General features: G+C 42.7%; 1 protein-coding gene across 1 annotated transcript in view; it reads left to right on the top strand.

Moving 5' to 3' along the window:
- LOXHD1 (lipoxygenase homology PLAT domains 1) overlaps positions 1 to 26,511 on the top strand; it is a 164,975-nt gene that overhangs the window by 12,509 nt on the left and 125,955 nt on the right. Inside the window, exon 2 of the mRNA XM_077790176.1 lies at positions 18,322 to 18,436. Within this exon, the coding sequence (XP_077646302.1) occupies positions 18,322 to 18,436 (115 nt within the window). The remainder of the gene's footprint in view (positions 1 to 18,321; positions 18,437 to 26,511) is intronic.

Here is a 26,511-nt window from a genome sequence, read left to right as displayed (position 1 = left end):
TCAGCTGAAATATTTATGCCTGCAATTTCTGCTGTGTGCTGGTGGCTGTCCCAGAGAAGGGAAAGGTAACAGCTAGGAATACACTGAGCTGCAAAGCACCTGTCTGGAAAAATGTGCTGCATCATCAAATATCTCTGCAGGATCCCTGGGATCCTTGGTATGGCACCATCCACGTGCCTGGATGGTGCCTTTGGAGCAGTGTGCCCTTGGTGCCTGCTGAGATAATTGTTCCATGCCTGCTCTCAGAAGTGACATGCGGAGATACACTATCTGGCTTTCTGCTGCTTCCCAGAAAATAAGGACCTGGGAATAATCAGGGTATTTCAGGCACAATGCAGCTCCTGTGGTGATGATATCCTGGGAGTTTGGCAAGTTGAAGCTGTATTATAAGGGACAACAATGATTATTTCATTTTCTTTATGGTTTTAGGAGCCTGGAAAAGTCATTCTCATGTGTCATCCTGAACCTGTGCTTTAACCTACTTGGAAGCTCTCCCTGAATAATCCACTTTATGACCCTTAACAGAAAGAATTTCACTCAGGAAACAGAGACCATTAAAAAGACAGTGCTCTCTAAAATATTATCCACTTTAAATTGTTGGAGACTGATGCCAAAGAACTGCTAAGGAGTGGGGAACAGACCTACACCAACCGTGCAGCCTCTAGGCCTGGTGCTCTCCACCCACTTCTTCCCAGGGCAGTGACACTGCCACCCTGTGTGGGCTGCACATCCTGCCATCAAAACATCTGTTCCTTGTGCTCCTGATAACCCAACCTTCCTGCCGTCCTCTCCTTCAAGCTGGGTCACGCAAACCCCCAGCTTCATGATGTACATGAAAGTTTAAAAGTTTTAAATTATGTACATGAAAGACCCATCATGGATGAAACCTCTGACTTACTGATAGTATATCATTAACCTGAGCAGCACACCATCAAGCATATCACATTTAATTTATCACTTGTGGAAGCTGAGGACTGAGTTATCCCACAAAGAGAGTAGGTGGTGCAGGAGGTTCTGCATCATCATCCTACAGCCCTGCCGTAAATCCAGCTCTTCCATTACTGGGATTTAAAGGCAGGCTGCCCTGCTTGCTTTATGTACACTCCATCTCCACTGGAGAAATTCTGTATGTTTTTTCTAAACCACAGCTTTTTTATTAAGCTTAATTTTCTGTGATAAAGCCCATAACAGCACCTTTGAAGAAAAAAATAAGATATTATTTTTCTTCTTTTCTGTTCTCATTCTGTCAGAATTTAAATCATAGCTCCTGACTGCAGATGAGATTGATCCAATCTCATGGTGTTTGTCCTTCCTTTACCTGCCATGAGAGCCTGCTGGAACCGAAGGCATAAGTGGGGTGTTGGGCACAGTTTATGCTGCAGTGCTGTGCTGTTACATCATTTATTTTCCCTGTCCCTCTCGTATCTGCCCTCAATATTTGACCCTGGAAGCAGTTAGATGGGCATATTTGTGCTTGTACTGAGTTATTAATCTAAGTTTTTCTTCCATTTGGTTGGCCAACACAGACAATTATCTGGGCCCCTAGTATACAGCACACTGAGTGGCTTCTTCTGACTGTTGTCTTTATTCATTCTCAGTATTTGGAGGTTCTGGTGGTAGGTACAGCACAGTAACAGGCTGGAGGAACTGGTCGTAGGAGTAAATTGTTGCTGCCATGACATCTCCAGGGAGGGGTTCTGGGAATGTTTGTCTTTTCTGGTCACTGGCCTGGATGGTCAAAAGGAAAAAAAGTCCATGTAAAGTTGAGACCACTGTTATCAGTAAGGTGATCCTGACACAATGAATAATGGAGGGGAAATACAGTCTAGTGAGATATGGTTGCTTGGTGGGTCTCCTTTTTCACCTGCCCATCTGTCTTATAACCACATGACTGGGCACCACTAAGTAATTTTTCATGAGGTTTCTGAAGCTGCTACATGCCATGAGGAGGAGAAATGTCTTTGTTTTCCCTTCCCTGGGCTGGCATATGAAGGACAAGAAGCAACTTGACCATGTGACCTCATCTGACCAATTTTCCAGGGAGTTACAACCTTGATTGGCACATCCTGATACCCTAGACCCAGATTGTCAGCTGACCCTAAGAAGAGGCTGAGACAGCTCTGATAAAAGAGGAGAAAGTTCTCAGCACACACCAATGAATAAATAATAGTAAGGAAAAGGTGAGAAACCCCAAAGACAAGGAGAGGCAGAAGAGAAAGGAAAGGGCCTCAGTCAGGGAGGTGAAGGAAGGCAGGAAGAGGCAGAAAGAGAGGGGGCTTAGGAAGGGTCTCTGGGACAGATCTGCGTTGAACCAGTGGGGAGGAAGGACATTGTGGAACAAGGGCAGCCCAGACTCAGGCAGGGAGAGGAGAACTGAAGGACTTTGACAGCTGGAAGGGTGGCAGAAGATTAAGGCAATCCCAGAGCACTGTTAAAAGGGTTGGGGTGAAAAACAATGACATGAAAGAAAAGACTGAAAAGAACAAAACAGAAGAGGAGGAGGAAGAAGAAGAGGAGGCAGTGGAAGAGGTAGCTGAGGAAGATGGAGAAGATAAAAGCCAGGAGAAAAAAAGCAAAAAGAAATCAAAGTCTGAGGATTCAGAGATTGATGGGGAAGTGAAGAAAAAGAAAAAGAAAAAAACCAAAAGAAGAGAGTATAGCAGTGAGGAGGAAGATGACTATGAGCGCAAAAAGAAAAAGAAGAAAAAAGGCAAAAAAAGCAAAGACAAGAAAAAGAAGAAGGGTGACAAGTCCAAGAAAGGAAAGATAGATGAGAATTTTTTGGAGATGTATGAAAAGGAGCTTCGAGACTATCATTCAGACTCCTCCAATGCCACAGAAGATGAATACAACAAAAAAAAAGGTCAGCTCCATCTTTCCCCATCTCCCCTCTTGAGTAGTCACTGTTGGCCCTGCAAATGCCTTTGCTGGGGTGCAGGCACTGGTTACTCCTATGTGGGTCATATTTTTGTTAAATAAGTATGTTAACTGTTTGAGGTGTCACTGACAGATTGTGTCCATGTGAACTTTTCTGTTTACAAAGCTGCTTTGCCGTGTGTGTGGTACTGCTGTAATTACATTCTCCTAATTAATATTTGCATTGTGGGTCTGTGCAGAAGCTGCAATCAGCAGGCTCCCCCTGTGTAAGCAGGATCCATGGCAGAGGTGCATGGTCCCGATCAAGCAGAAGCAGCAGGAACATGCTGGGTATTTCAGCAACCAGAGGGGTGGAACAATTAGGATTGATGTAGAAGCAGGAGGTCTGTCACACAAGACCTCTGTCTGTTTTAAAGTATCCAAATCGGTGGGGAAATATCAATATTAGACTCTAAACTTTAGCACTGTGTTGTTACAATGAACTGTCCACTTGTTTCACAAGCAGACTGTACTTTGGTTCAATGCATGGTGAGCTGTGTCCAAAGGTGCATCAGAGAAGGTTTGGATTGGACATTAGTAAAAATTTCTTCATGGAAAGGCTTATGAATCCCTGGCATAGAGTGCCAAGGGCAGTGCTGCAATCTCCAATCCATGGAAGGATTTAAAAGCCATATGAATATGTCACTTGTGGACATGGGTCAGCAGTGGCATTGGCAGTGCTAGGGTATGGTTAGACTCGATAGTCTTGGAGGGCTTTTCCAGCCTAAAATGTTCTGTGATTCTGTGACTTAAGGCTTCAGGTGACTCAGTTTCAGGAGAGGACATGGTGTAGCTCCATGATTAAAAGAAAAAGCCTTGACAGGTAGGAGGACATTCCCAAACACAGCAAGGTTATCTCCTTGTCAGGGAGGTGAGCAGCAAAGAGGTCATGGATGCTGAGGGCTGGTACCAGCAACCAGCAACTGGATCCAGGTGTGCCTGGGACAAGACACTTCACCTCTCATCACTGTTGTTTTCCCATCAGTTAACGAGAGTCATAGCGTGTTTTGTGTGGCAACTGGGAGAACTGGGTGTGCCTGAGGAGTAGTAAAGCACTCCACACTGCTGGTGTGTGGCCCTTGGTTAACTACATCTGGGGGTTTCTGTTGTGGTGCCAAATGGCTGGGACAAGAAAAATTGTTCCATACCTCTGAGAAGAGGAGGCAAAAAATTGTTCCGTTCTTCTGGTGCAGAGAAATGAGTCCCTCACAGATATGCTGTATTTAGGCCATGCACAAAACCTGCTCCATTTGTGATGTCCCCTGAGGGGTAGGGAGGCTGTTCCACCTCGTACTACATTTTTTTATATGGTTGAGCAATAATAATTTGCACTTTTGAAAGACAGAAGCTACAGCAAACATTTGTAATAATTTCTTCATGGTCTTCTGATATTAGATATTGGGAAGAAATTCTTGGCTCTGAGAGCAGGTGAGGCCCTGGCACAGGTTGCCCAAAGAAGCTGTGGCTGCCCTATCCCTGGAAATATCCAAGGTCGGGTTGGACAGGGTTTCAGCTATTCCCTTTGCTGTGCATCATACTGCTGTTCTTACTAATTTGAATTTAAAAAGGCAAATTTATTTTGAATAAATTTGAATTTGTGTGACTTTTTTGGAGGCTGCTGCCTCTTTTCTCCCAAAGGACCATTGAGTGAAATGGCTGCTGTTGGTCAGGCTCTGGAGAATTGTGTGACCTCTGCAAAAGCCTCCCAGAAACTTTGGGGATGTCAGCTGCCTTTGGTGCTGGCAAATATTCAGTAAAGACATATTTCAGTCCACAAGCTGTGATTCCTTTTGCTGTAAAAAAGAAAAGAGAGATGTTATAAATGTTTTATAAGCAGGAAGTTAATGCTGTCTCTGTCATCTGAGGTCCTTTTTATCTTATTGTATTAGCAAACAAAAGAAGGGATCCCCCCATCAAGTTCAATCGATGATTGAAGAACAAGACAAATCCAGATCCTGGGGACAGAACAACAAAATATATCAAGTGACTGAGTGATGCTGTATCTGAGAAAATTAAAGCAGAGATAGCAGGCATTTTTAACTAAATAGCAGCTGCTGTCCATTCCTGTGTATGGGGATCATGGTGTTAATGATATTGGTTATTTATTAATAAGTGTTTGCAAAGTTATTTCTACAGTAAAGTAAGGAAAGCTACAAGGAGACCTTTTCAATGTTTACAGGGGACTTAAAAGAATGATGTAGAGAGGTTTTTTACCAAGGGCTGTAGTCACATGATGAGGGAGAATGGCTTTAAACTTAGGGTAGGTTTGACTGAATGTAAGGCAGAAATTATTCCCTGTCAGTGTGGTGAGGCCCTGACACTTGTTTTCCAGAGCAGCTGTGGCTGCCCCTGGATCCCTGGCAGTGTCCAAGGCCAGGCTGGACAGGGCTTGGAGCACCCTGGGATAGTGGAAGCTATGCCTGCCCATGGCAGGGGTGGAACTGGATGAGCTTTATTGTCCCTTCCAACTCAAATCATTCTATGGTCTTGAGCTGCCAATAACAGTGCAAATGGCCCATTACGTAAAAAACATTTAATCAGAGGAATCAATGGCTTTAAAGAGCAGTAGTTATCCAGAGAGTGTTAACACAGCTCCTGGGTTGCCCGAACCATCATTAAAGCTTCTACAGTTGACAGATGCCTGAGGTTAAGGTCTCTTTCAGAGACAAGCTCTTTAGAGGAATTTACCTCTTTTTTTTTTTTTTTTTTCCAAACATTTCTCTTCATATCTCAGATCTTGTCTGTGATAGGGAAGAGTGAGACTGGCATGATTATTTATCCTCCCATTCAATTTTGTGGCCACAGAATTTTGAAGGAGGGAAACAAATGTATCTGTTTTCTGGGTGACTCCGGCCAAAGGTATGGATATCTCTGTGTTGGTAGGAAGAAAGAAAATGTTTCTCTTTCCAAACGTGCTTTCATGCCAATAAATGTGTCTTCCCTCTGGCTGAATCAGTAGCTGCTACTTTGATGAGTCCAGGCCCAGATATGCACGGGGCGTGACAGATGGTGGAAAGCTCCTTCCTGTCCCATGTCACAGCAATATGCTGATGTCTCAGGAGAGCTTCAAGCTTCCCTTTCTAATGTGGTAAAATTCTCTATTTTTCTTTTCATTCTTCCTTTTAATTTTCCCTACCAAATTTCAGATACAGATATTATGGATATTATTATGCATACTATCAGTAAGTGGTGGAACTGCCATGTCTTGAAGCATTCAAAAAAACCATGTGGATATGGCACTTGGGGACATTGGCTGCTGGTGGGCTTGGCAGTGTCAGGGGATTGTTTGACTCAATGATTTTAGAAGGCTTTTCTGATGTGAGGAGCTCTGTGATTCTCTGCTGCTTTGTCCTTCTTGCAAAATGGGTCAAGCTGGACTTTAAGTGATCTTAGCAGTGTGAAAATCATAACATGAAGAAAGCTATTTTAAAAATGCATGTTTTTGTTAACATGTTGCCTCCAATGGTGATGGAAGGGGGATGCAGCCCCTGTTGATTTGTAAATAGATATGGAAGCTGCTCATCACTTCCTTTGATGTGTGCCATTGGATTTATTGCGTTATATTTATCACACTGTGGCTGTGATCATGTTCCTTCAGTGACTGCTGCAAAGGGTTACACAGGACATGCTGAGTTCATTGCTAAGCTCTGTTTAATGCAGTTTAGCAGCAGTGGAGGAGAGCAAGTATTGTGTTGTGGCCAGCTCTGTCCCTGGGCTCTGTACAGAACTGCAGTGGTGGCTTTGTAGACAATCATCAGTTGCAGAATCACCTTGTGTGCACTCTGTACCCACTGATCTTCCTCAAGTGAGGCTTTGATTAATATTCCAAGTCAGAATTAACAAAGACTCCTCTTTGGAAAACAGATATTATTTTTACTCCTGGGCACTAAAATGAGCTTGGGTTTTGGGCATAAAACATTCTAAGGAGGGCTTTGTGCCAGTGGCAATTTTATGTCTTGTGATCTGTTGGGAGATGCGAACTGTGCTACTGAGAGAAGGTGGTTCTGAACTCTCTGGAGTTATGGATCTCATCTGCTTGCATCCCAGCACCTATCACAACTGGAAATGACCACAGAAAATAAGTTTTTGGAAAAGTTTAGATAATTTTAAGTTTTTGTTAGATGTGCATACATGCCTGGAATAGAGAAGGCTTTGGAACTACTTAATTTGGTCTTCCAGAGCCTTCAAGAGAGCTGGAAAGGGACTATTTACAAGAGCCTGGAGTGAGATGATAATGGAGAATGACTTCATACTGAGAGAGGGAAAGTTTAGAGTTAGATGTTCGGGGGAAATTGTTCACTGTGGAGGGGGTGAAGCACAAGATCTCCCATCCCTGAAAGTGTACAAGGGCAGCTTGGATAGGGTTTGGAGCAACCTGGTCTAGGGGAAAATGTCCCTGCCCATGTCAGGGACTTGGGACTCGGCTGTCTTTAAGGTCCTTTCCTACCCAGGCCATTCTATGATACTATGAACTATTACAGAAGTTCACTATTGTATGACTGAACAAGCCAATACTAAGTTAGTAGTGATACTGAAGTGTTGATTAGTTTCAGGAGCACTTGATAATAACTTTTTTGTAGGTGCTAAAAAGTATTTGTGCCTGTCTGTTAGACACCCCTGCTACACACTTGTGTACCCCCACTGGAGAACTGAAGTTGCCTGGAGGTGTCATGCTGAAACTGGGTCTTACAAATTGGAAGTGAGTGATTAAAATGCTGGGAGAGGAGCTTTGAAAGGAATCACAGTAGCTCTTCATAGTCCATAATGAGCCATCGACTTGCAACAGGGATATCACTAGTCACTGGTGTGGAAAATCAGTGTCATAAAGCAGATGAATGCAAATAAACCTTTTTGGAGCAAGTTCTTGCTGGTATCTGGAGGTCTGTAGATGTCACCTTTCCTTTGCAGATGTGTGTTTGGCCAAGTGCAGGCACAGAGCTGAGGGGAGCAAGCACTTGTGCTCCCCCACCTCTCCCTCTGCCAGGGCAGGACCTTAAGCATATGCAGAATTCATTCTTGTTAGGCACACATGATCCATTTGGGATGGCTCAGTCCAGCTGGCAGCCCCAAAAACAGCATCCAGGAACAGCTGTGGGTGCCAAGCTGCCAAAGGCACGGCACAGCTGATGTCAAACCCACACCCGCAAGCAGGAGCTGCAGCTTCCCAGCACTGCTGCTCTCCTCATACCCAAAACAATCAGCTCTGAATGGAGTGGTGAATTCAGTTTTATAAAACTCAGTTTTATACCCTTGATTGCCTGTGGGTACCTTTTAGATTGAGTGTTTGAGTTTGGACTTGAATAGAAAATACCTGAGAGCTCCCAGAGAGGAGCTGAAAGAGTTTGCACTGAGAATAGATGTTAAATCCAGCTCAGTATGTTCAGTCCTGGATGTGTTCTCCCCAACACAGGTATCCCATCAGTCTGGATTCAGTTTTCTGTAGCATCCAATGAGCCCTTTCTGAGGAAGGTGACCTTTAGAGGATGCAGGACTAGAACTTGATCACATTAGAATAATTCAAGAATATTTGGAGGTTTTTACCTTTCCCTCTTCCATTGTATTCTTCTCCCCTTTTGTCTTTCCTCCCCTAAGAGTCGAGATTCCTATGTCTTTGAAACATCTAAGCTTTGCCTGAGTAGTTTTTCATTCTCTGGTTGCAGAAAGAAAACTGAGGAGATGCTTTTGCTCACAGGTACATCAGTTCCTCTACTGGTACATCAAATTCCAGGTTTCAGGACTGCATTGATATTTTAAGGATCATTAGTTTTGTTCCCATTTACACTTTATTAAATATACATCTTCTAGGCCTTCTATGAAGCTGTTTATCATCCTGTCCCTGGGTATTGGACTAATATCTGAATACTGTTTCATTAAAACAGCAGAATTATATCCATCAGGATGGAAAGTCTGGGCAAAAAATAATACTGAGCTACAAGTGGCTAAGCACAGAGAGGGGGCCAGGGCAAACCAGTATTTTATTCCAGCCTAGGACAATCCTACAGCCTCAGGTGAGGTGGCTTATCCATCTAAGCCCTAGGAAAGCAGAGGCTCATGGTGGATTTGGTGTCAAGGGCCTCTGATGACTGTGCGGATGTGTTTACTGCGGGTTTGTTTTAGCTGTCGAAGTTGCAATCAGGATGTAGCTTCTAGATTCACAACATGTTTTTGTCTGGTTAAGGCCTCCTCTTGGCTGACTACTGGTGCTCCAAGAAATATTTATTTATTATCAGTGCCTTCAGGCTGCAGCTATTTCTCCAGGCATTGTCAGAGGGGATTTTCTTCCTTGCAACACGATGACACAAATACCTGAATGGCAACACTTAAAGAAAGACTGAAAATTAATAATTGTGGCTTTTGTATATTGATTTATGTTCACTGCAAGACAGGCTGGACAGTTGTGTATTGTTGTTGTAACTGAATGTGGTTGTTGAAAACTAGGTCTTTTTGGCACTTTGTCACCTGATGTTCAGGAATGTTGTATTTTTCAGCATCAGTTTGGAGGTCTACATTTCATAGACATCTGTATTGTAGTAGTATCTCAATCAGAATTTCTCTGTGAACTGTGTTAATTAAGACATATTTGTAAAGAAGGCAGAGGTAGGAGTTGGAAAGGCTATAGCAATTTTTTTTTATATTTCTTTTTATGGTGCTATTTGAATAGTAGAGACTTTGTGCCATGACTATTTAAACTGGGGAGCTGTTATTTATTCAGAGTCACAGAGACCTAGAATGATTTGGGTTGGAAGGGACCTTGGATGTTACATAATTCCAGTACCACTGGATTAATTTGCTCCAAACCTCACCCAACCTAACTCATAGCAACATCTAACAATGCTGATGTAAATGTCAGTAAGATAACTTGTATTTATCACAAGCTTCATCAGGAACCCTTCCCTGCTTAGGCCAAGCATTAACATGAAACACAGCTAGAAATCAGCTCCCAGGAGCCAAATGTGCTGGTTCCTCACCCCAGAGCTGCCAAGTGTGCAGTGTCCCCTCAGGCTTGCAGCCAGTGTTCATGCTGTGGGCCAGCTGTCCTTGCTCACAGTGTCATCCAGGCCCCACCTGCTGATGGCTTTGCCAGCTGTTTCCTCCTGAACATATTCCTGCTGGATTCTGTGCCTCAGGCCAAGCGGTTTTGAAACACTGTTGATGTGGGTGTATTTTTCTCTGTGAAAACAGCTCAGTCGTCCCCAGAAAAAAACCTGTGAGAAATGTCTTGCCTTGCTCATGTCAGGGAACATCCAACATCAAACTTCTACATTGCCTCCAGGCCAGGAACACTGGGCAGGAGAGGGCAATAAAACAATCTTTTGGTGAAATTGCTCTTCCTCCTACCTGGGTATTGGGGTCAGGGCTGGCAGCATGAAGAGGGTCTCTCCTTGATGTTGGTGTTTCTCTGCCTAGGTGACAAGAAGAGTGTGGGATCTTGTTAGAGTCTGATGACATGGAACATAAAGGCACAGAATGGATTGGACTGGAAGGGATCTTTAAGCTCATCCAATGTCACTCCCTGCTGGGACGGGGACACCTTCCACTATCCCAGAGTGCTCCTAGCCCCACCCAGCCTGACCTTGGACACTTCCAGTGATCCAGGGACAGCCACAGCTTCTCTGGGCATCCTGTGCCAGGGCCTCCCCACCCTCCCAGCCTGTAATTCCTTCCCAATATCCCATCTGCCCCTCTGGCAGTGGGATGCCTTTCCTTGTGTCCTGTAAATCCAGGCTCTTGTCCAATGTCTCTCCCCAGATTTTTTATAAACTGCCTTCAGGTAATTGAAGGCTACTAGAAAGTCACCCCAGACCCTTCTCTTCTCCAGGATGAACTCTCCCAATACCTTCAGCCTTTCCTCATAGGAGAGGTACTCCATCCCTCTAATCACAGACATGACAGACAGTAGGGAATTGCTTCCAGCTGAATTCTGCAGACACGTTGCTCTACCACAGGCTTTGTTCAGTGCTGCAGATAAAATCAATTTTATATTTTGCCCAGGCTGTGCTGTACACCTCCCATTGGATAGAGATTTCTAATGTTCTTGTCAATAGTGGTGACTCAGAGGCACCCCATGTCCTGGCAGGTCCTTCTTGCCTCCAAGAGACAATGAAAGAAATGGAACAGGTTTCTGTTGTGAGCGTCTCTCTCCACTGAAACACTGTATTTTCCTCCAACACAATTTAAGCTTGAATAAAAAAGATGTTGATTGCTAAACTAATTCTACTTTACTGTTCCAGCAAAGAACTAAGATGGCTTTTCCTGGTAGTGCTCAGGCAAAAATACTCTTTAAGTGCTAGCTGGACACCATGTGAATCAAGTTTGGTTTCCTACAGTGCATAAGAATGAAATGTTAATTTTTACAATAGCTGATGAAGTAAAACACACTCCAAATCATGACTACACTGACTGTGGGAACAGGCAGGACAGTGTTCAGCTTTGGATTTATATTGTAAGAGATAAATGATATTTCAGAGCTCAAGATAATGATACTTGTGTGTACCTGCACTAAGTTTGCTTAGGAGAAAGCCTCCCTAATTCATGTCTGTGACAAATTCTCAAAATGTGAGATGCTATTAACTCTGCAATTCCTTGTATAAACTTTGAATAGCAAAATGTGTAACAGTGTGCAACCAGTTCAAATATTTGTGAAAAAAAAGTCTCTATCTTTTGCTTTGAATAATTAATTTGGCATCCATGCCAGACCCAAAAGCTTCTTTCCATGAAGCATATAAAGAGCAGGCAATCTCTCATAGAGTGTGAGGCCCAAATCTGCTCACAGTTCTGAGGTACAAATCCAAAGCCATTGTGCTCAAGTCAATGGAGTTAGTCAGGATTTGCCTCAGAGTGAATGAGAGGAGATTTTGACTCATTTTGTGTATGACAAGAGATTATTGCACAAATTGTGGCTCACTGAAAACAAACAAGCTGCGATTTTAAAGGCTCGTCTTTGTGGTGGGTAAAGGATGTTCCTGATTAAACTGTAACCATCATAAGTATTTATCTGATATGCTCACATGCACAGAGCATTGTTTTGTCAAACATAACCTATAACAGCACAGACCCTTAAAAACTTCCAAGTATTTTGCATAAATGTCAAGGTACTCTTCAGGTGCTCCAAGTCAAACACACTCCGAAGTGTTTCAGGAGAAGTCAGAGTGATTGGTGCTTAGCATGAATCAACATGAAGTGAATATTGAGAATAATCAGTGAATTCCCAGCTGGAGGTGCAGCAAAGTGCAAACAGCCATTAGTGCTGCTGAGGTAAATGCATCCTGCTTAACAGAAGCATCTGAAGGTAGCTCTGAGAGCCACAGCTTCAAAGCAGTTGGTGTTGATTTAGGCTTATATTTAAGATTAATCACAGAATGGTTCAGGCTGGAAAGTACCACAGTGGGTCCTCTGGTTCCATCTCCTTGCTCCAGCAGGGTCATCCCAGAGCACAGGCTACAGGATTTTGTCCAGATTGCTCTGGAATATCCCAGGTGAGGGAGACTCCACACCATCTCTGGTCTCTGTTTCAGTCCTTGGTCACTGCACAGTGAAGAAGTTCTTCCTCATGTTCACATGGAATTTCCTGAGCATCAGTTTCTCCCTGCTCCTCTTGTTCACTGTTCTGCATCACTGGGAACAACATGGTCCATTCTCTGACATATCCCTTCAGAAACCTGTGGGTTTTGCTTTCTCTCTTCCTTCCCCAAACTCCTCATTATCTTTTCTGTCTTATTTCACCTACTTAATCATTCTTGTGGCACAACCTTGATTTTTTTACCAAGGGACAGTCTTGCTAGACAGAAATTAGGCACCAACTCAGTTATCCATATTCACCTTATGAGAATGTGACCTGACAGGACCTGCAGTCACGGCCATAATTGATGTTGAGCAGTCCATGTTGTTGGAGTCAGACAAAACTGAATTTATCAGCCAAAGCACTCTTCTGTCCTGGAAATATTCCTTTCTTGGGTAGCTAAGGGAAGTTTCCATGCTCTTGGTTTAAGTGTCCCAGTCTGCACTTGTCAGAGTTTATACTTTTACAGTAATTTTAGGAGTAATTTTGAAGCAAGTGTTTGAATCATTGAATGGATGGATTTATATTAACCCACTTCTTATTTATCATCTCCTTCTGCAAAGCAAGAAACAGGGTGTGAGTGTTTCCAGCAGAGATGCAATGTAACTCAAAACTGATTTTATGCCATCTGTATCCTGCGCTTGAAATGACCATTTATGAATGCTTATTTTCAACAAAGAAAGTATTGTCTGTAATTTCCTTTATTGAGCTTGTATTTGCCTGAGAAAAGCAGTAATGGGTTTGCAGTTCATAGCAAATCAGTCCTGTTTAGCTTGCTGGAACTTCCACCAGCTTCTGAAGCCTTTGTGCTGGATAGCTGAGCAGTGGAGTCAGCTGGGGATTCAATATCTACCAGAGGAGATAAGTGAACTAAATTCCACTTGATTGAGATAATATTTGGAACAAAAGAGTCTGTATCAGTAAGTGTATTAAAGCTTTGTATTGACTCTGCCTGGCCTATTGGGAGAAAAGCAAGATTTGGAGACTGGGCTGAAAGTCAGTCATTTCCATACTAACGCTTTGGGTTTCTGTAACTTGGCCATGATCTGAGCACTCAGAATAGACTCACTTTGACCTTGGGGCAGGGTTGTTTGCCACCTAAAAGCGCCTTGATAGTAGGTGTCTTCCTGTGAGCAGCATGATGATCAAACTGGGGTCCAGTCCCCTCTCTCTTGCATTGGTTGTCTCTCTCTGGGGCTCCTCTACTCAAGGGCTGCCATATACTTCATAAACTTCATAAACTCAGCCAATGTTGCTAGGAAAAGCATTAAGGAGTACCACACATCACAGAGGAATTTGGCTTGGAAGGGACCTTTAAGAATATTTAATTCCAAGCCTCTGCCATGGGCAGGGAAACTCTCCAGTGGAGCAGGTTGCTCCAAGCCCCACAGCAGCATCTGAATGCTGCCTTCATGAACTGACCACCTGGGTGAAGATCTTTGGAAATCCTGTCCATGTCTGAAGGGATGTGGATGAAGTATTTGGAGATATGGAAATGTCATGTTTACACCTTATGTTTGACCAAGAAGGAAGCAGGGGCATCATGGGTGCAAAGTCATACACAGAGAGGCCAAGAAGCCTCTGCAAAAGCATATCTCAGTATATTAAAAGAGCAGGAACATGTAAAAGGAGTTGGTTTTTAACATTGCAGAAGCCAAAATTTATTGCAAAGCTCTGAAGAGGCACCAAGTAGGAAAGTCCTTGGTGAGCATTAGTGCCCATGATCCAGAAAATAATAATGGGGGTGGACCCTCCATAAAAATTTGGATATTTTTGAGTGATGGAGAGTGTGAAAAACAGGAACTCAAAATGGGAAGATTAGAAATACCATGAGGCCATCCAAAAAGGAAATAAGGAACTTGGTTGGAAGATAGTTGAAACTTAGAGGGACACCTAAGATTTAAATTCCTGTGTTTTCCTAATATTCTCTTTCAAAACTGGAGCACGGAAGTAGTAAATTTGATCCTTCTAACCTAGATGCCAGCTTTGGTTAGATAATTTCCACAGATATCCGATTTCAAGCTTTTTAGTTAATTCAGATTTATCATCCTAAATCACAAAACACTAGATGTTTATGCTTGGAATTTGCTAGCACTGGACATGTTTTCTCAAAGCCACAATATCCAATTATTCAGGAGCAAACTTGAGGGTGGTTATGAAATGTTACTAACCTACACAGTTCTTTTTGAAAAATATCATGGGTGCTGCTCCCAGCAAAGGGGATGGGGTACAAAATATTTATCGTCACCCCAGCTCAGTAACCTTTAAATGCCTTCTGGGCCCTCAGACTGCAGAGCAAATATGAAAGCTGTCAGGGGCTGATAAAAAATTGTTGAAAAAAATGCAAAGAAAAGAAACAATCTTGAATCTGTACTGCTGAACTTCCACACCTTTGAAGGAAGTGGCTAAATAATCTCCATTTTTCTCCTGCCTTTTGCAGAATGAGCTGGCATCAATATTAGCATTAAACTTTAATTTTCTTCCAGAAAAGGAAATTATGGACCCTGCATCTACAGCATCACTGGAAATCTGGGACAGCATGTATTTGCACAGCTGGCCGTCCAGCTGTAAGTCTGGAAAAGAGATGGTAGGGCTCCTTCTCCCTTCCAGAAATGCACTGTGACATGTGCCAAATGCATTTGATGTGCTGATGTCATCAACCCAGACCCTCACTGCAAAGTTAATTAAAATATGTTAACTACAGTGTATGCCTGGCAATGGCATGAACTAATCAAGCAGGGCTCAGCACATCTGTCCTGGTAAAAACTACTCATCCATGTGCTGCCTGCCCACTGCAGTGTATGGAGGCTGATTTTGGGCTTGTGAACATCTACTTGGGCTGTCATTGGTTTGCAACTGTGAGACTCCCATTGCAGAAATCAGATGAGGGATTGATTTTTAATGGGGGCAAGGGGGGATTGTGGCTTTGTGGTGGGTTTTATCTTAGACAATGTCCCTGTATCTCATCACCTCACTAACTAGGGACTGAAAAGTGGGAGTAGATAATTTTCTACAATTTCAGCAAGGAAATTAAAATTGGTTGTATAGATGAGGTGATGCCAATACCTGCTCAGGTGCAGCAGACTAGCTCAAGAATATGTTTCATTTGATGGCAGGTTTAATATGGCAAACTCTGTTATATGGACATATAATCTGTAAGTCCTAGCAGCTCTCTAGCAGTAAAAAAACTCACTAGAAAAACTGTTGGATCTTTTGAAAGGTGTCTGGGAAATTACAGATTGTTGTGGTGGCTTTTTTTCTCTTTTCACATGAAAAATGCCTGCATGCCAGACAAAGTTGAACATTACTTGACCTCATCCCTGAAAACCAGAACAGGGGCAAGTTCTGCTTAGGCTCTGTGGGGAGAGAGGACACAATGCCTAAAAGTCCCTTTCCCTAGAAAAGCTTGGAATCATGGAATCAAGGTTGGAAAAGATCTCCAAGATCATTGAGTCCAACCTTTGAGCAAACACGATGTTGTCAACTAGACCAGGCACAAAGTGCCGTGTCCAGCGGCAGAAGCTTGCAGAGGGATGCTGAGCCGTAGCTGCCACTTTGGCAGTGCCTGTAGGAAGCTCTGACAGTGATAAATACTTCCACGGCACAGATAAGTCATAAAGCTCTTTGAGATGATCAGGCATAAAAGGCTGCTGTGGATGAGCACAGCAATATTCTAAGGTGAGCCGGCTGTCTCGGAAGCGGAGCCGCTGCGGCCGAAAGCGGCGGAGTGACGGGCGGTGACTCACCGGGACAGCGCAGGTTACAAATCTCCCTCCTGCTAATGGCTAATGCACGCACCTTTTCTGGCTCTCCCCGCCATGCCAAACATCTCCCGCTGGCATGTGGGAATGCTAACAGGAGGATGGTGAAATGAAAACACTGCTTATACATATTACTCATGTGCAAACTGTTGATCCCATATTCTTCCTCTTTGGTGTTTTTTTTTTTTTTTTTTTTTTTTATTTTCTGTTTGTATTTTTTTTTTGTTTGTTTGATTTTTTGTTTGTTTGGGTTTTTGTTTTTGTTTTGTTTTTGTTTTTTTAGAAAAATCTCCTCTTCCTTTGAAGCTGTAAATGAAATACACCAAGCCAAGGGATGCTTAAAATGTTGCCAAGCACAGATCACAACTTCCTGTACTTATGACAATAATGTTCCCTTTTCTGTCCTATTTATATTCATGGGAAGTTGAGATTAGGAAAATATTGCACTATTTTTTTTTCTCAATGCAATAGAGCTTATGGAAATAAAGAATAGTTTTTAATCAGTTTTACATGAGGTTCCTGCATTTAGCTCTTTTGGTTGAAATGGTGATTAAATTTCTTTTTGATTATGTTTTGAGGGAAGAGTGTTATTGTGGAAAAACATGTGATGCTCAGAGCAGAGTTAAAATATATTTTTTATGTTTTTGAGTAAATACAGAATATAATAGAATAGACTAATAGATACATGGATAGAATAGATTAGTGATGTAGTGAGGGAGAGACGGACACTAATAAAATATGTAACTGCTTTGATGCACCCGCAAAGAGGGACATTTTTACAGCATTAGTTGTGAGAAATCCCATAGTTAGCAGTCAGTTTGTGCATGATGAAATGATGAAAGCATAGCCTCTCCCTTAGCTGATAGGTCTGAGTTTGAGATGCTATCACTAGATCGTGAACACCATGTTGTCTGAAGCCAAAAAGAGCCATCAGGGTGCATAGTTTGGCCACAGGCAATGTTTTGTAATTTCTTCCAGTTCCTTCTCTGTCAAGCCAACTAAGATATGTCCTTCAGTAAAGTAACCTGTTTTCAAGCCTCAAGTCTTGTTCTAACATCACTCATCATCCTAAGAAATGTATGTCTGACTACAGAATTATTGTTATTTGAATCTGTCTAACTCTGCCTTTTGGCCATTGGATCTTATCATGCCTCTTGAGTGAAAAGCACTTTTTAACTTGTGTGTCTCCCAAGAAGATATATGTGTGTGTAAATACAGTTGTCACTCTGTCTACTACTTGGAAAGATAAATTGATAGATCTTCGAGACTCTAATTTAGGTGTTTTCCTACCTATTGTCAGGGGGATTAATTTGGATCTCAGGGAAATGGTCTTCCCCAGAGGGTGCTAGGCACTGCCCAGGCTTCCCAGGGAATGGACACTGTCCCAAGGCTGCCAGAGCTCCAGGAGTGTTTGGATAATGCTCCCAAGGATGCTCAGGGTGGGATTGTTGGTGTGTCTGTGCAGGACCAGGAGTTGGACTAAATCCTTGTGGGTCCTGTGAGAGACTGAAAAGATTCATGTCCTGTTGAGCGAGTTTTTTTTGGGCTTTCGAGGTCTCTTCCAATTGAGGACATTCTGTGATTCTCCTCACAATTTACCATTTTGTCTTTGGTAAAATCTCTGCAACAACCAAAATGCAAAATTCCTGGCTGTAGTGATGTCCCAGCTTCCATACAAATATCTTACCAGAGCAAACAGGAAAACATGCATTGCATTGACATGTGCACAAATGAAACGTGGCTCAACAGCTTTAACACTTCACATAAATTCATCTGCTCTATGTAACACATGCTCATGCATTATGGTAGAAGAGGCAGCATGTTCACAGACAAGTGCATTATTTGTAGCAAAGTCCATCCTAACCCAGTCCCTCTCTGCCCGTGTAAAGTGTCTCCAGCAGTCTTGTTTGATGTGATGATTTTCAACAGCTAGGTTCAATATGTCCTGTCCAAGAGATGGGTCTTTTGGGCAGTGGGTGCATAGATGCATCTCTAGGGTGCGTTTATCAGCTCCAAGATGACTTGAATCCATAAAGGGTCAAGGCTCTCTCCTGTTGTCCTGATGTTTCTTTTCTCTTTCCACAGTTTATGAGGTGGTGACAGTGACAGGAGATGTCCGGGGAGCAGGAACCGATGCCAACGTCTTTGTCACTCTCTTTGGAGAGCATGGGATCACTCCCAAGACTCATCTCACCAGCAAGTAAGTGTCTGAAAGGAAATCTGTATCTTTGAGGCCTGCTCTTCAGGGACTGTTAAAGCATTTTGATGAAACATAATATCATGCTGATGGATGTGGAAGGAATAAATCTATATAGTATTTTAAGATCACCAGGGAAATCTGAATTTTTGGCATTGCGTATTTTATATCCAATCCGTTGCAAACCTGCATTCCCTTCTGTAGGTGGAAATCCACATTATATAATGCTCATATTTGCAAGGTGTGGAGATACTTGCTTTTCTTAGAGCTTAATTTTGGAGCTCCCAAATTAGGAGCTGAGAACATTCATTGCTTGTAGAAGTGGGCATGATGGGCTGTATTCCCATGCTAAGATCCCACTGAGGTCTCCATGCTAGTCAGGTACAGACAGAGGTGTCCTCAAATGATTCTAAAGAGTAACTCAGTGGGTTTAAAGTAATGTTGATAGATGACCACCTACTACCAGCCATAGGAAACCTGAGGCAAGCAGAAATGGAAGAATGAAAAATTTAAGCTGGCTCCTAATTTAAGCTGCTTTCATCCTATCTGCTGTATGCTACACACCACTGCAGTTGCACATCATTCTGGTGGCCCTGTTCTATTTTCCTCCAGCTGATGTCAACACCATTCTATGGATGCATCTTCTCATTCCTTATCAGCACGCTGAACTTAGTGGGAGCCCTATTTTATAATTTAAGAGCCTATTAAGATGCTTTTGACTCTCTAAATAGCTTTTTTTTTTTTTGTTTAATTTACAAAGTGAACATCAGGATCAGCAGGTGCTCATTTCCTATGAAATCAAGATGACTTTTGACAAAGCACCAGCTCTGCAATGTACTAACTTTCCCTTAGTCAGGCAATTGCACTAAGATAAAGCAGAAATTCCTTCTCCAGAAAGTCTAGGAGAGGCTGTGTGTGTCTGTTTTTTTGGTGTTCTTACTGTTTTGGTTTTCTTGGAAATGTGTTTCAGAATTATTAATCCTGTGCTAATGTCACACGGTAACCTCACATTTTCTCCATTTCTACAGCACCGACAAGAGGTACCTGCAGCTATTTTAAATTTTACCCTCAAAAGAACTTCTCTTCCCAGTGAAACAACTCAAACATGAGAGTCTGTAAAGAAAATGATATGGGAATGGTAAAGAAAATACATGAAATTTCAGCCCTGTTTGCCATATTTCAAATTCAGAAACCAGAGCTAGGCAAAGGAATTCTATTATCCCAGAATTTCTAGAAACACCAGTCCTGATTGTATTTTATATATCTATATGAAATGCTTTGGTTTTGTTGTGTGATTTTCATCCAGACATCCTAACAAACTGACAAAGTGGAATGCCATTTTCTTTGATGTGACAGAGAAGGAAAATGAGGCAAGGACCTAAGAGGGAATTGCAGATCAGTGACAGAGCTGGAAGCAGCAGCAGCAGCTCTGCTGGGGGAAAGGGCTTCTAGCCTCCAGACCTGCCCTGTAGTATTGGACAAAACCATCAAAGAAATATCTGCTTTCCAGGGATTTGTCTTGTGGTCAGCATTTACATAAATAGCAATTTCATTCGGAAAGCACTCATCTACTCGAAGCTATGGGAAGAACCCAAATATTACCATAAAATATTAATAAATAAATTCTATGCCCTTCAGAGAAGTCAAAATATGTCCATCAGCTGTGGTATTAAATGTGCTGCTGGTTGTGTGGGTGGTCTTTGCTGGCACTTGGGTTAATGCCTCCTCTTTCCTCCTGCTCTCACCACTTTCATTTTGTGAAAGGGAAAAAGAAAGGATGCACAGAGTTATTTTAGGTTGCAGCAGCAGCACTCTGAGCTTGTTTGGACCTGAGTTAGCCTTTTTGGCTTGGTCCCTGTTGCTGCAGTGAACAGATGGCTGAGGTGTGGAAAGCCAGCATGAAAGGCTCGGGACGCCTACCTTCTGCAGTTCAGGGCTCTTGAAACTGGTCCCATAGGAGGTGACCACTAGAACTGCAACTACAGCTTTCCACTGGGGGTTTCCCAAACATCAGCAAAATTTCTGTGTCTCTAAGCAAAGTCTGGTGCTTTACAGTGTTCCATCAAGGAATGGCGAGAAAAACATCTAGTCTGGGTGTAGGAGTGCCTTCAGACCTCCTTAATTGATAGTCTTGCCTCCTAATTATAAGAAAACCATGAAATAGTCAGTTTGCCCCCCTCCCTCCCCAAACTTGTTATGCAGCTTTGTGAATATGGCAAAAGGATGGAATCTCATGCATCTTTCAACTAAATGTTTAAACGAGTTCACTTATGACTGCAAATGCATGACATTTTATAGGTGTTTACATTTCCCCATGTATGACAGACAGCTAAAATATCATGCATTGCCTAAAGATGATGCTACCACTTCGGCTTCTGGTTAGAATGGGTTTTTCCTGTTTCTTTCCTGACTGTGTGCTGGTAGTGAAAGACATGACTGTTCAGGTCTTTTTGTCATGGGCTGTTAAGGGGGAGACATGGCAAGCTGATGAAATGTTGTGTATTTTTAACATTGGCCGGCAATACGGTAACTGTGAAAGACACAAATCTTTGTCATGACTGGTCAGGAGGAACATCGGTTCTGGAAGTAACAGCAGTAAAAATCTGAGCCAAGAGCTGAGTCCCAGAGTGGGGCTGCAAGAAAGGACATGCTGTGTTGAGACAAGGGGAAAACTGCTTAAAAATATCAGAGGGCAGGGTTAGGTGGATATTAGAAGGAAATTCTTGGCTATGAGGATGCTGAGGCCCGGTATAGGTTGCCCAGAGAAGCTGTCCCATCCCTGGGAGGGATACTCCAGGCCAAGCTGGATGGGCTTTGGAGCAACCTGGTGTACTGAAAGGTGTCCCTGCCATGGCAGGGGGTGGAATGAGATGGACTTTAAGGTCCCTAAGGTCCCTTCCAACACAAAAATCTGGTGATTATGTGATTTATTTTGGAAAGAAGGTTCAGACAAGTAGTGTTGGGTGCCTGGGCATGGCTGGAATGACACCTCCCTTGCAGTCACTGTCTGCCTGCTTGTGGGGGGCTGTATCACTGGTACTGGCAAAGTGCTGCTTGGGCCCAGAAGCTCTTGGCAAAATCTCACTTCAAAACCCAGTTTATGCAACTCTTCAGTTCCCCATCCACCACCCTGCATCAGGTACAGCTCAGCCAGAAGCTAAAAGCACTACCAGAAATGAGTTTCTTTCCACTGGCTTCATCACAGGCACATGAGTAAACACCAAGGTTTTACTTGGTGGCATTTTGACAGTTGTCAAAACTTTTCCCACAGGCGTGAATTGTTCCTCTGTGATCCCACTCTGAGCAAAGAGTCTGATCCTCCACAGTATTTTATCTCCACTGCTGATCCTCCACAGTATTTTACTTCTCCATGTTCATGTGCTTCCCACCAGGTTGAGGCTGGAGAAATAGTGCAACACTCAGCTGGGAGAGCCACTGCCAGCTCATTCACAGTTTTTAGTCCAAATCTATGGTTTTTTTGCTAGTGCAATTTTTCAGTGTTAAGCTTACTTGGTCCAGTTGGAGACAACTGCAAATAATATCACAGAGAGGTTTTTTCCTTGAGGCAAAAGAAAACAAGGAAGAAAGAGTTAAGAGAAGATTTAACAGCTATGGCAATGTGGAAGAAAGGTGAAATAATTGGTGACTGCTGGCCTTCTACTGAATTTTATGACAACACAGAGGATCAAAAAAAAATTTCTGATGCTGAAGACAATAAATTGACAATCACTTCTACCTGATCTTGGGTGACTATACAGAGTTTTCCCTGCCCCTTAAACCAGCTTTGTATTGTAGATTATGTACTGGATAATCTTCAGATGATGGTAATGTTTGTAGCTCTAGTACAGTTAAGCCAAGCCCAGTGGAAGTAGATCTGATTTTGTTATTTAACCTCTCTAGAATAAATAAATAAATAAAAAAATACAGGAAAGAGAGCTTATTTACTCTGAGCAGTTAATATAATGAGTTAGGAAGGGTTAGGTAGCTGGGGCAGAAAGAGCTGTTCAGGTTAGGAAGAGAACAAACACCAAGTGCAGAGGGGGAAGGATTCTCACCTTATTGTGAAAGTGCTGCTTCAGAGGGGAGCTGTGACCCTTTTCCTTTAATGGCACATGCTGTTTCCCATTTTACAGTTGTTTATGTATCTAAATCTACCCTGATTTATGTCTGTACAATTCTGTAGCACTTTCAGTGCTCTTTGAAGACTTAATGGTCTGGGACAGCATTAAGTAACAGCAATTTTGGAGCCCATATTCACTTCTGAGAAAGAAACTAAATAGGATTTTTTTTCCTCTGTCTTTCTCAGTCTTATTAGCCAGCCTGTGTCTAGTATTTCAGCAATAAAGTACCTGAGAGAGTGCTTAGACCAAGGTGTTGATCAACCTAAATATAAGAGGGTATAATTGGTGTATGTATAAATTATAATCCAACAGCAGTTATGAACACAGCAGCTCGTGGTACAACTACAAGGAAGGTCAAGCCTTAGAGAGAAAAACATGATTTTGCTTAGAATAGCCAGACTTTTATTAAGGGAATTCAGCTGTTAGACCCAGGTCCCTGCTGATCAAGTGTCAGCTGCAATTTTCAAACTGTAAAACCTGGCCAGTTTTCCCCTTGGGATAAGAGTAAGGTGTATTCCTGGAATGAACTCAACATTCTGTCTTGCTCAAAGTCCTGCCCCTATCCCAACTCATTAATGTCAATCTTAAAAATGCCTGAGCTCATTGTCATCAACAATTTAAAAATATTTCTCCATGGGAAGGGGATGAAAATTTTCAACAGACTAAAATTTATCTCAGTCTGGCAAAGTGGATGTAATTAAACATGTAATTTTATACTGGAAAATACTGAGAAAACTTTTCACTGTTCTTGGTGGCACTGTTTGCTTTGCATACAGTTTCTCTAGAAAATAATTGCCAAACTGAGATTGAACAGAGGCACCCCCACCCACAGCAGTGAGGCTGGAAAGAAATCATCTTTAAGGTCCATTCCAAACCAGGACATTCTATGATTCAATGATTTCATGATAAAGCATAGCTAAGATTATCTAAATTAAACACCACTACTTTGTTTTGTTTATGCAAATCACACCACCAAAGATGAAAATATCTGATATTAAAATGATGCTGCTCCATGGAGTACAAAGTGAAGGAGCACTTAATGTCTGTAATTAAGGCTGTCTGAATCTGTATCTGGAATGCTTATGGATAAGGCAGAGTCAGTGCACCTTCACTTTGTAAAGTTTTGGGGTAAATTCAGACTCCCATGGTTTTGGTCTGGTGTTTGGCTCCCGGGTGTCATCACTCTGCTACAACCCTGAGCAGTTAATCTCATCCAATTAAACCCTCGCAAGTGGGGCTGTTTTTTCACCAATTTTTCAGTGCCTCTTGAAGCAGGATTCATTCTCCTGGTTGATAATATCCTTAGTACAAACATTGACAATGGCTGTGCTTTTCTGCTGGTTTCTTTTGGAGTGGTTTTGGATGTATGCTGCCTCACGTGGTATTCCCAGCCACCAGCTGACTGATGTTGTCAGCTTCATGACAGCAGACTTGGCTAAATATTTGCAGACTAATCTCTGTGGAGTATTTGTTGCTCCAAGGAGGAGGCTAATGATGCTGCTATTAGAACTCTGTGCTAAGAGCTGCTATGGTTTGAAATATGGGGGATTTTTTGTAGTTAGTTTGTACATGACAATGTCCTCTCTCTAGGAGTGATCGATTGTGGATGTGTTGGGAGGGACAGAGGGATGAGGCTAACACATTGTCAGAATTTTTCCTTTTGCATCTGCTAGCAAGATGCCATCTTAGCCAGAGGCCTGATAACACAGGTTCACACAGCCTATAATGTGTATTAGAACAAACTGAGGATAAGAGAAGTTATCTGTACTTTCAAGCCAGTTAAACAACAGGGACAGACCAGTGCTCATCCCTGACATCTTTTCATGGCACTCTTACAGATGATACTGGCCAAAGGGTGGAAGGGAAATCCTACATAGAAACAGGATGTGGAGAGAGAGCACTTTAGCTATTGCAAAAATATGGGGAAGGGAGCAGGATTCATTGTGTGGTTTTGGGAAAAACTTTCCTTCCTGTCCCTCTCAATTCAGCTCTGACACACGTTAAATTCTGGCTGCAGCTCTGGCACCTCAGGCCAAGGGAGACACGGAGGGGCTGGAGCGTGTCCAGGGCAGGGAACGGAGCTGGGGAAGGGGCTGGAGCCCCAGGAGGGGCTGAGGGAGCTGGAAAGGGGCTCAGCCTGGAGAAAAGGAGGCTCAGGGGGACCTTGTGGCTCTGCACATCCCCCTGCCAGGAGGGGACAGCCAGCAGGTTGGGCTCTGCTCCCAGGGAACAGGGACAGGAGGAGAGGGAACGGCGTCAGGCTGGGCCAGGGGAGGTTTTGACTGAATATTAGGGAAATTTTCTCAACTGAAAGAGCTGCCAAACCACAGAACAGGCTCCCCAGGGTGGTGATGGAGTCCCCATGCCTGTAGGGATTTAAAAGCCACATGGATGTGGCACTTGGGGACATGGGTTAGTGGTGGCCTTGGCTGGGCTGTGGGCATGGTTGGACTCAAAGTCCTTGGAGGGCTTTTCCTACCCAAATGATTCTGTCATTCTGTGACATTCTACACTGCCCACCCATAGTGCATGAGAAACTCCCCTGACCTAGCAGGTGAACCAAGTAGCATTTATATTTTCCTAGAGAGTGGCAGGCTTTAAGACGGTTTGGGCTCAACAACCTTCCAAAATCATCCCCGATACTCACCTCCTCCAGCTGCTGCTAAACATCCATGGCAGGAACAGGCAGACCTGTGGACAGCATTTCAGGGAGATGCAGCCAAGAACTGACTCTTTCTAATGGTTTAATGGAGCATTTTAAAAATTTTGTTTGAACTGACACACAGAATAACACTTTGTGCTTCTGTGCAGCCCTTAATCCATGGCGCTTCTGCTGGCAGTTCTGTGTGTACAAGGCATTTTCAGGTAAAACACTGAATGGAAATGCAGTTTAAATGATTAAGCAGGGATTCAAAGCTAAATTGGTTTATGTTATTCCATCACTGCTGAAGGTCATTATTTTTATGCCTCTGCTGTGATCAGTATCTAGGTTTTCTGTCTGTTCCTAAGAAATCACCTGTGAAAAGGCTGCTGTTAGCTGATCAAAAGGGAAAACGATTTCCATTCCAAATGTGACTTCTATTTAGGTGGTGGGTCAACTCTTTTTAATTCACCTTCATTAAAAAAAAATATTTACTTGTACAAATGCTTATTTTATGTACTTTTGCAAACAAAACTGCATTATAAAGGCTTTCTGGTTATCAAGAAGTGGCAAAACCCTCATGGCACCTGGCCCCATTGTCTGTGCCCATGCAGAGGAGATGAATGCAGGGATTTAAAAATGCCACACTCAAATATGTACCAACTCTTGCTGACTTTTAGTAGCACCACAAACCCAACCAGGGAACAAAGTGTTCTGAATGATTGTACATTTGCAGTGCCACAAGCAGTGCAGCCTGCAGGCAATTACTCAGCTGAAAAAATCTGAAAACAGCTTCAGATTAAAAAAAAAAAAAAAAAATAAGAATTTCACATATTAGTCTTTGATGAATCTCCTTGGATGTTTCTTACAAAGTAATTGGGAAAAATGTTGCAACAGAATATGGGAAAAATAGAGCTGCTAGAGCAAATCAAATATGTCAAATAACAAACCCAACCAAAACATATTTCTGGAGTTGCCCTGGCCTGTTATTTCAGATTAATGATAGGGCTATAGTGAAATTCAAAAGATCCTTAGACTAAGCTTATGGTCTAAACTCCCTGGGTTTGAACCCAGTCAAGCCTGAACATTGCAAATTTAGCCATAATTTCCAAGTCATATTTTTCCTGCTTTATTTGTCACCAGGGCTGTGCAAGCCAGTGTGCCTCATTGTTTGGTGTAACAAGTTCCTTATGGTAATCTGGCTGTGACTGTCTCATCCTAGTCCTAGCCTGGACCAGACTCTGACATAGCCCAGCTGTAATTTCTCCTTTTCTTTCACTCTTTCCATTTTTTAGCCCACATTTCAGTGTAGCCAT

Source organism: Lonchura striata, chromosome Z (genome assembly GCF_046129695.1).
Source record: "Lonchura striata isolate bLonStr1 chromosome Z, bLonStr1.mat, whole genome shotgun sequence".
NCBI lineage: Eukaryota > Metazoa > Chordata > Aves > Passeriformes > Estrildidae > Lonchura > Lonchura striata.
The sequence above is the reverse complement of the archived record's forward strand: the minus strand, read 5'-3'. Positions and strand labels throughout refer to the sequence as shown.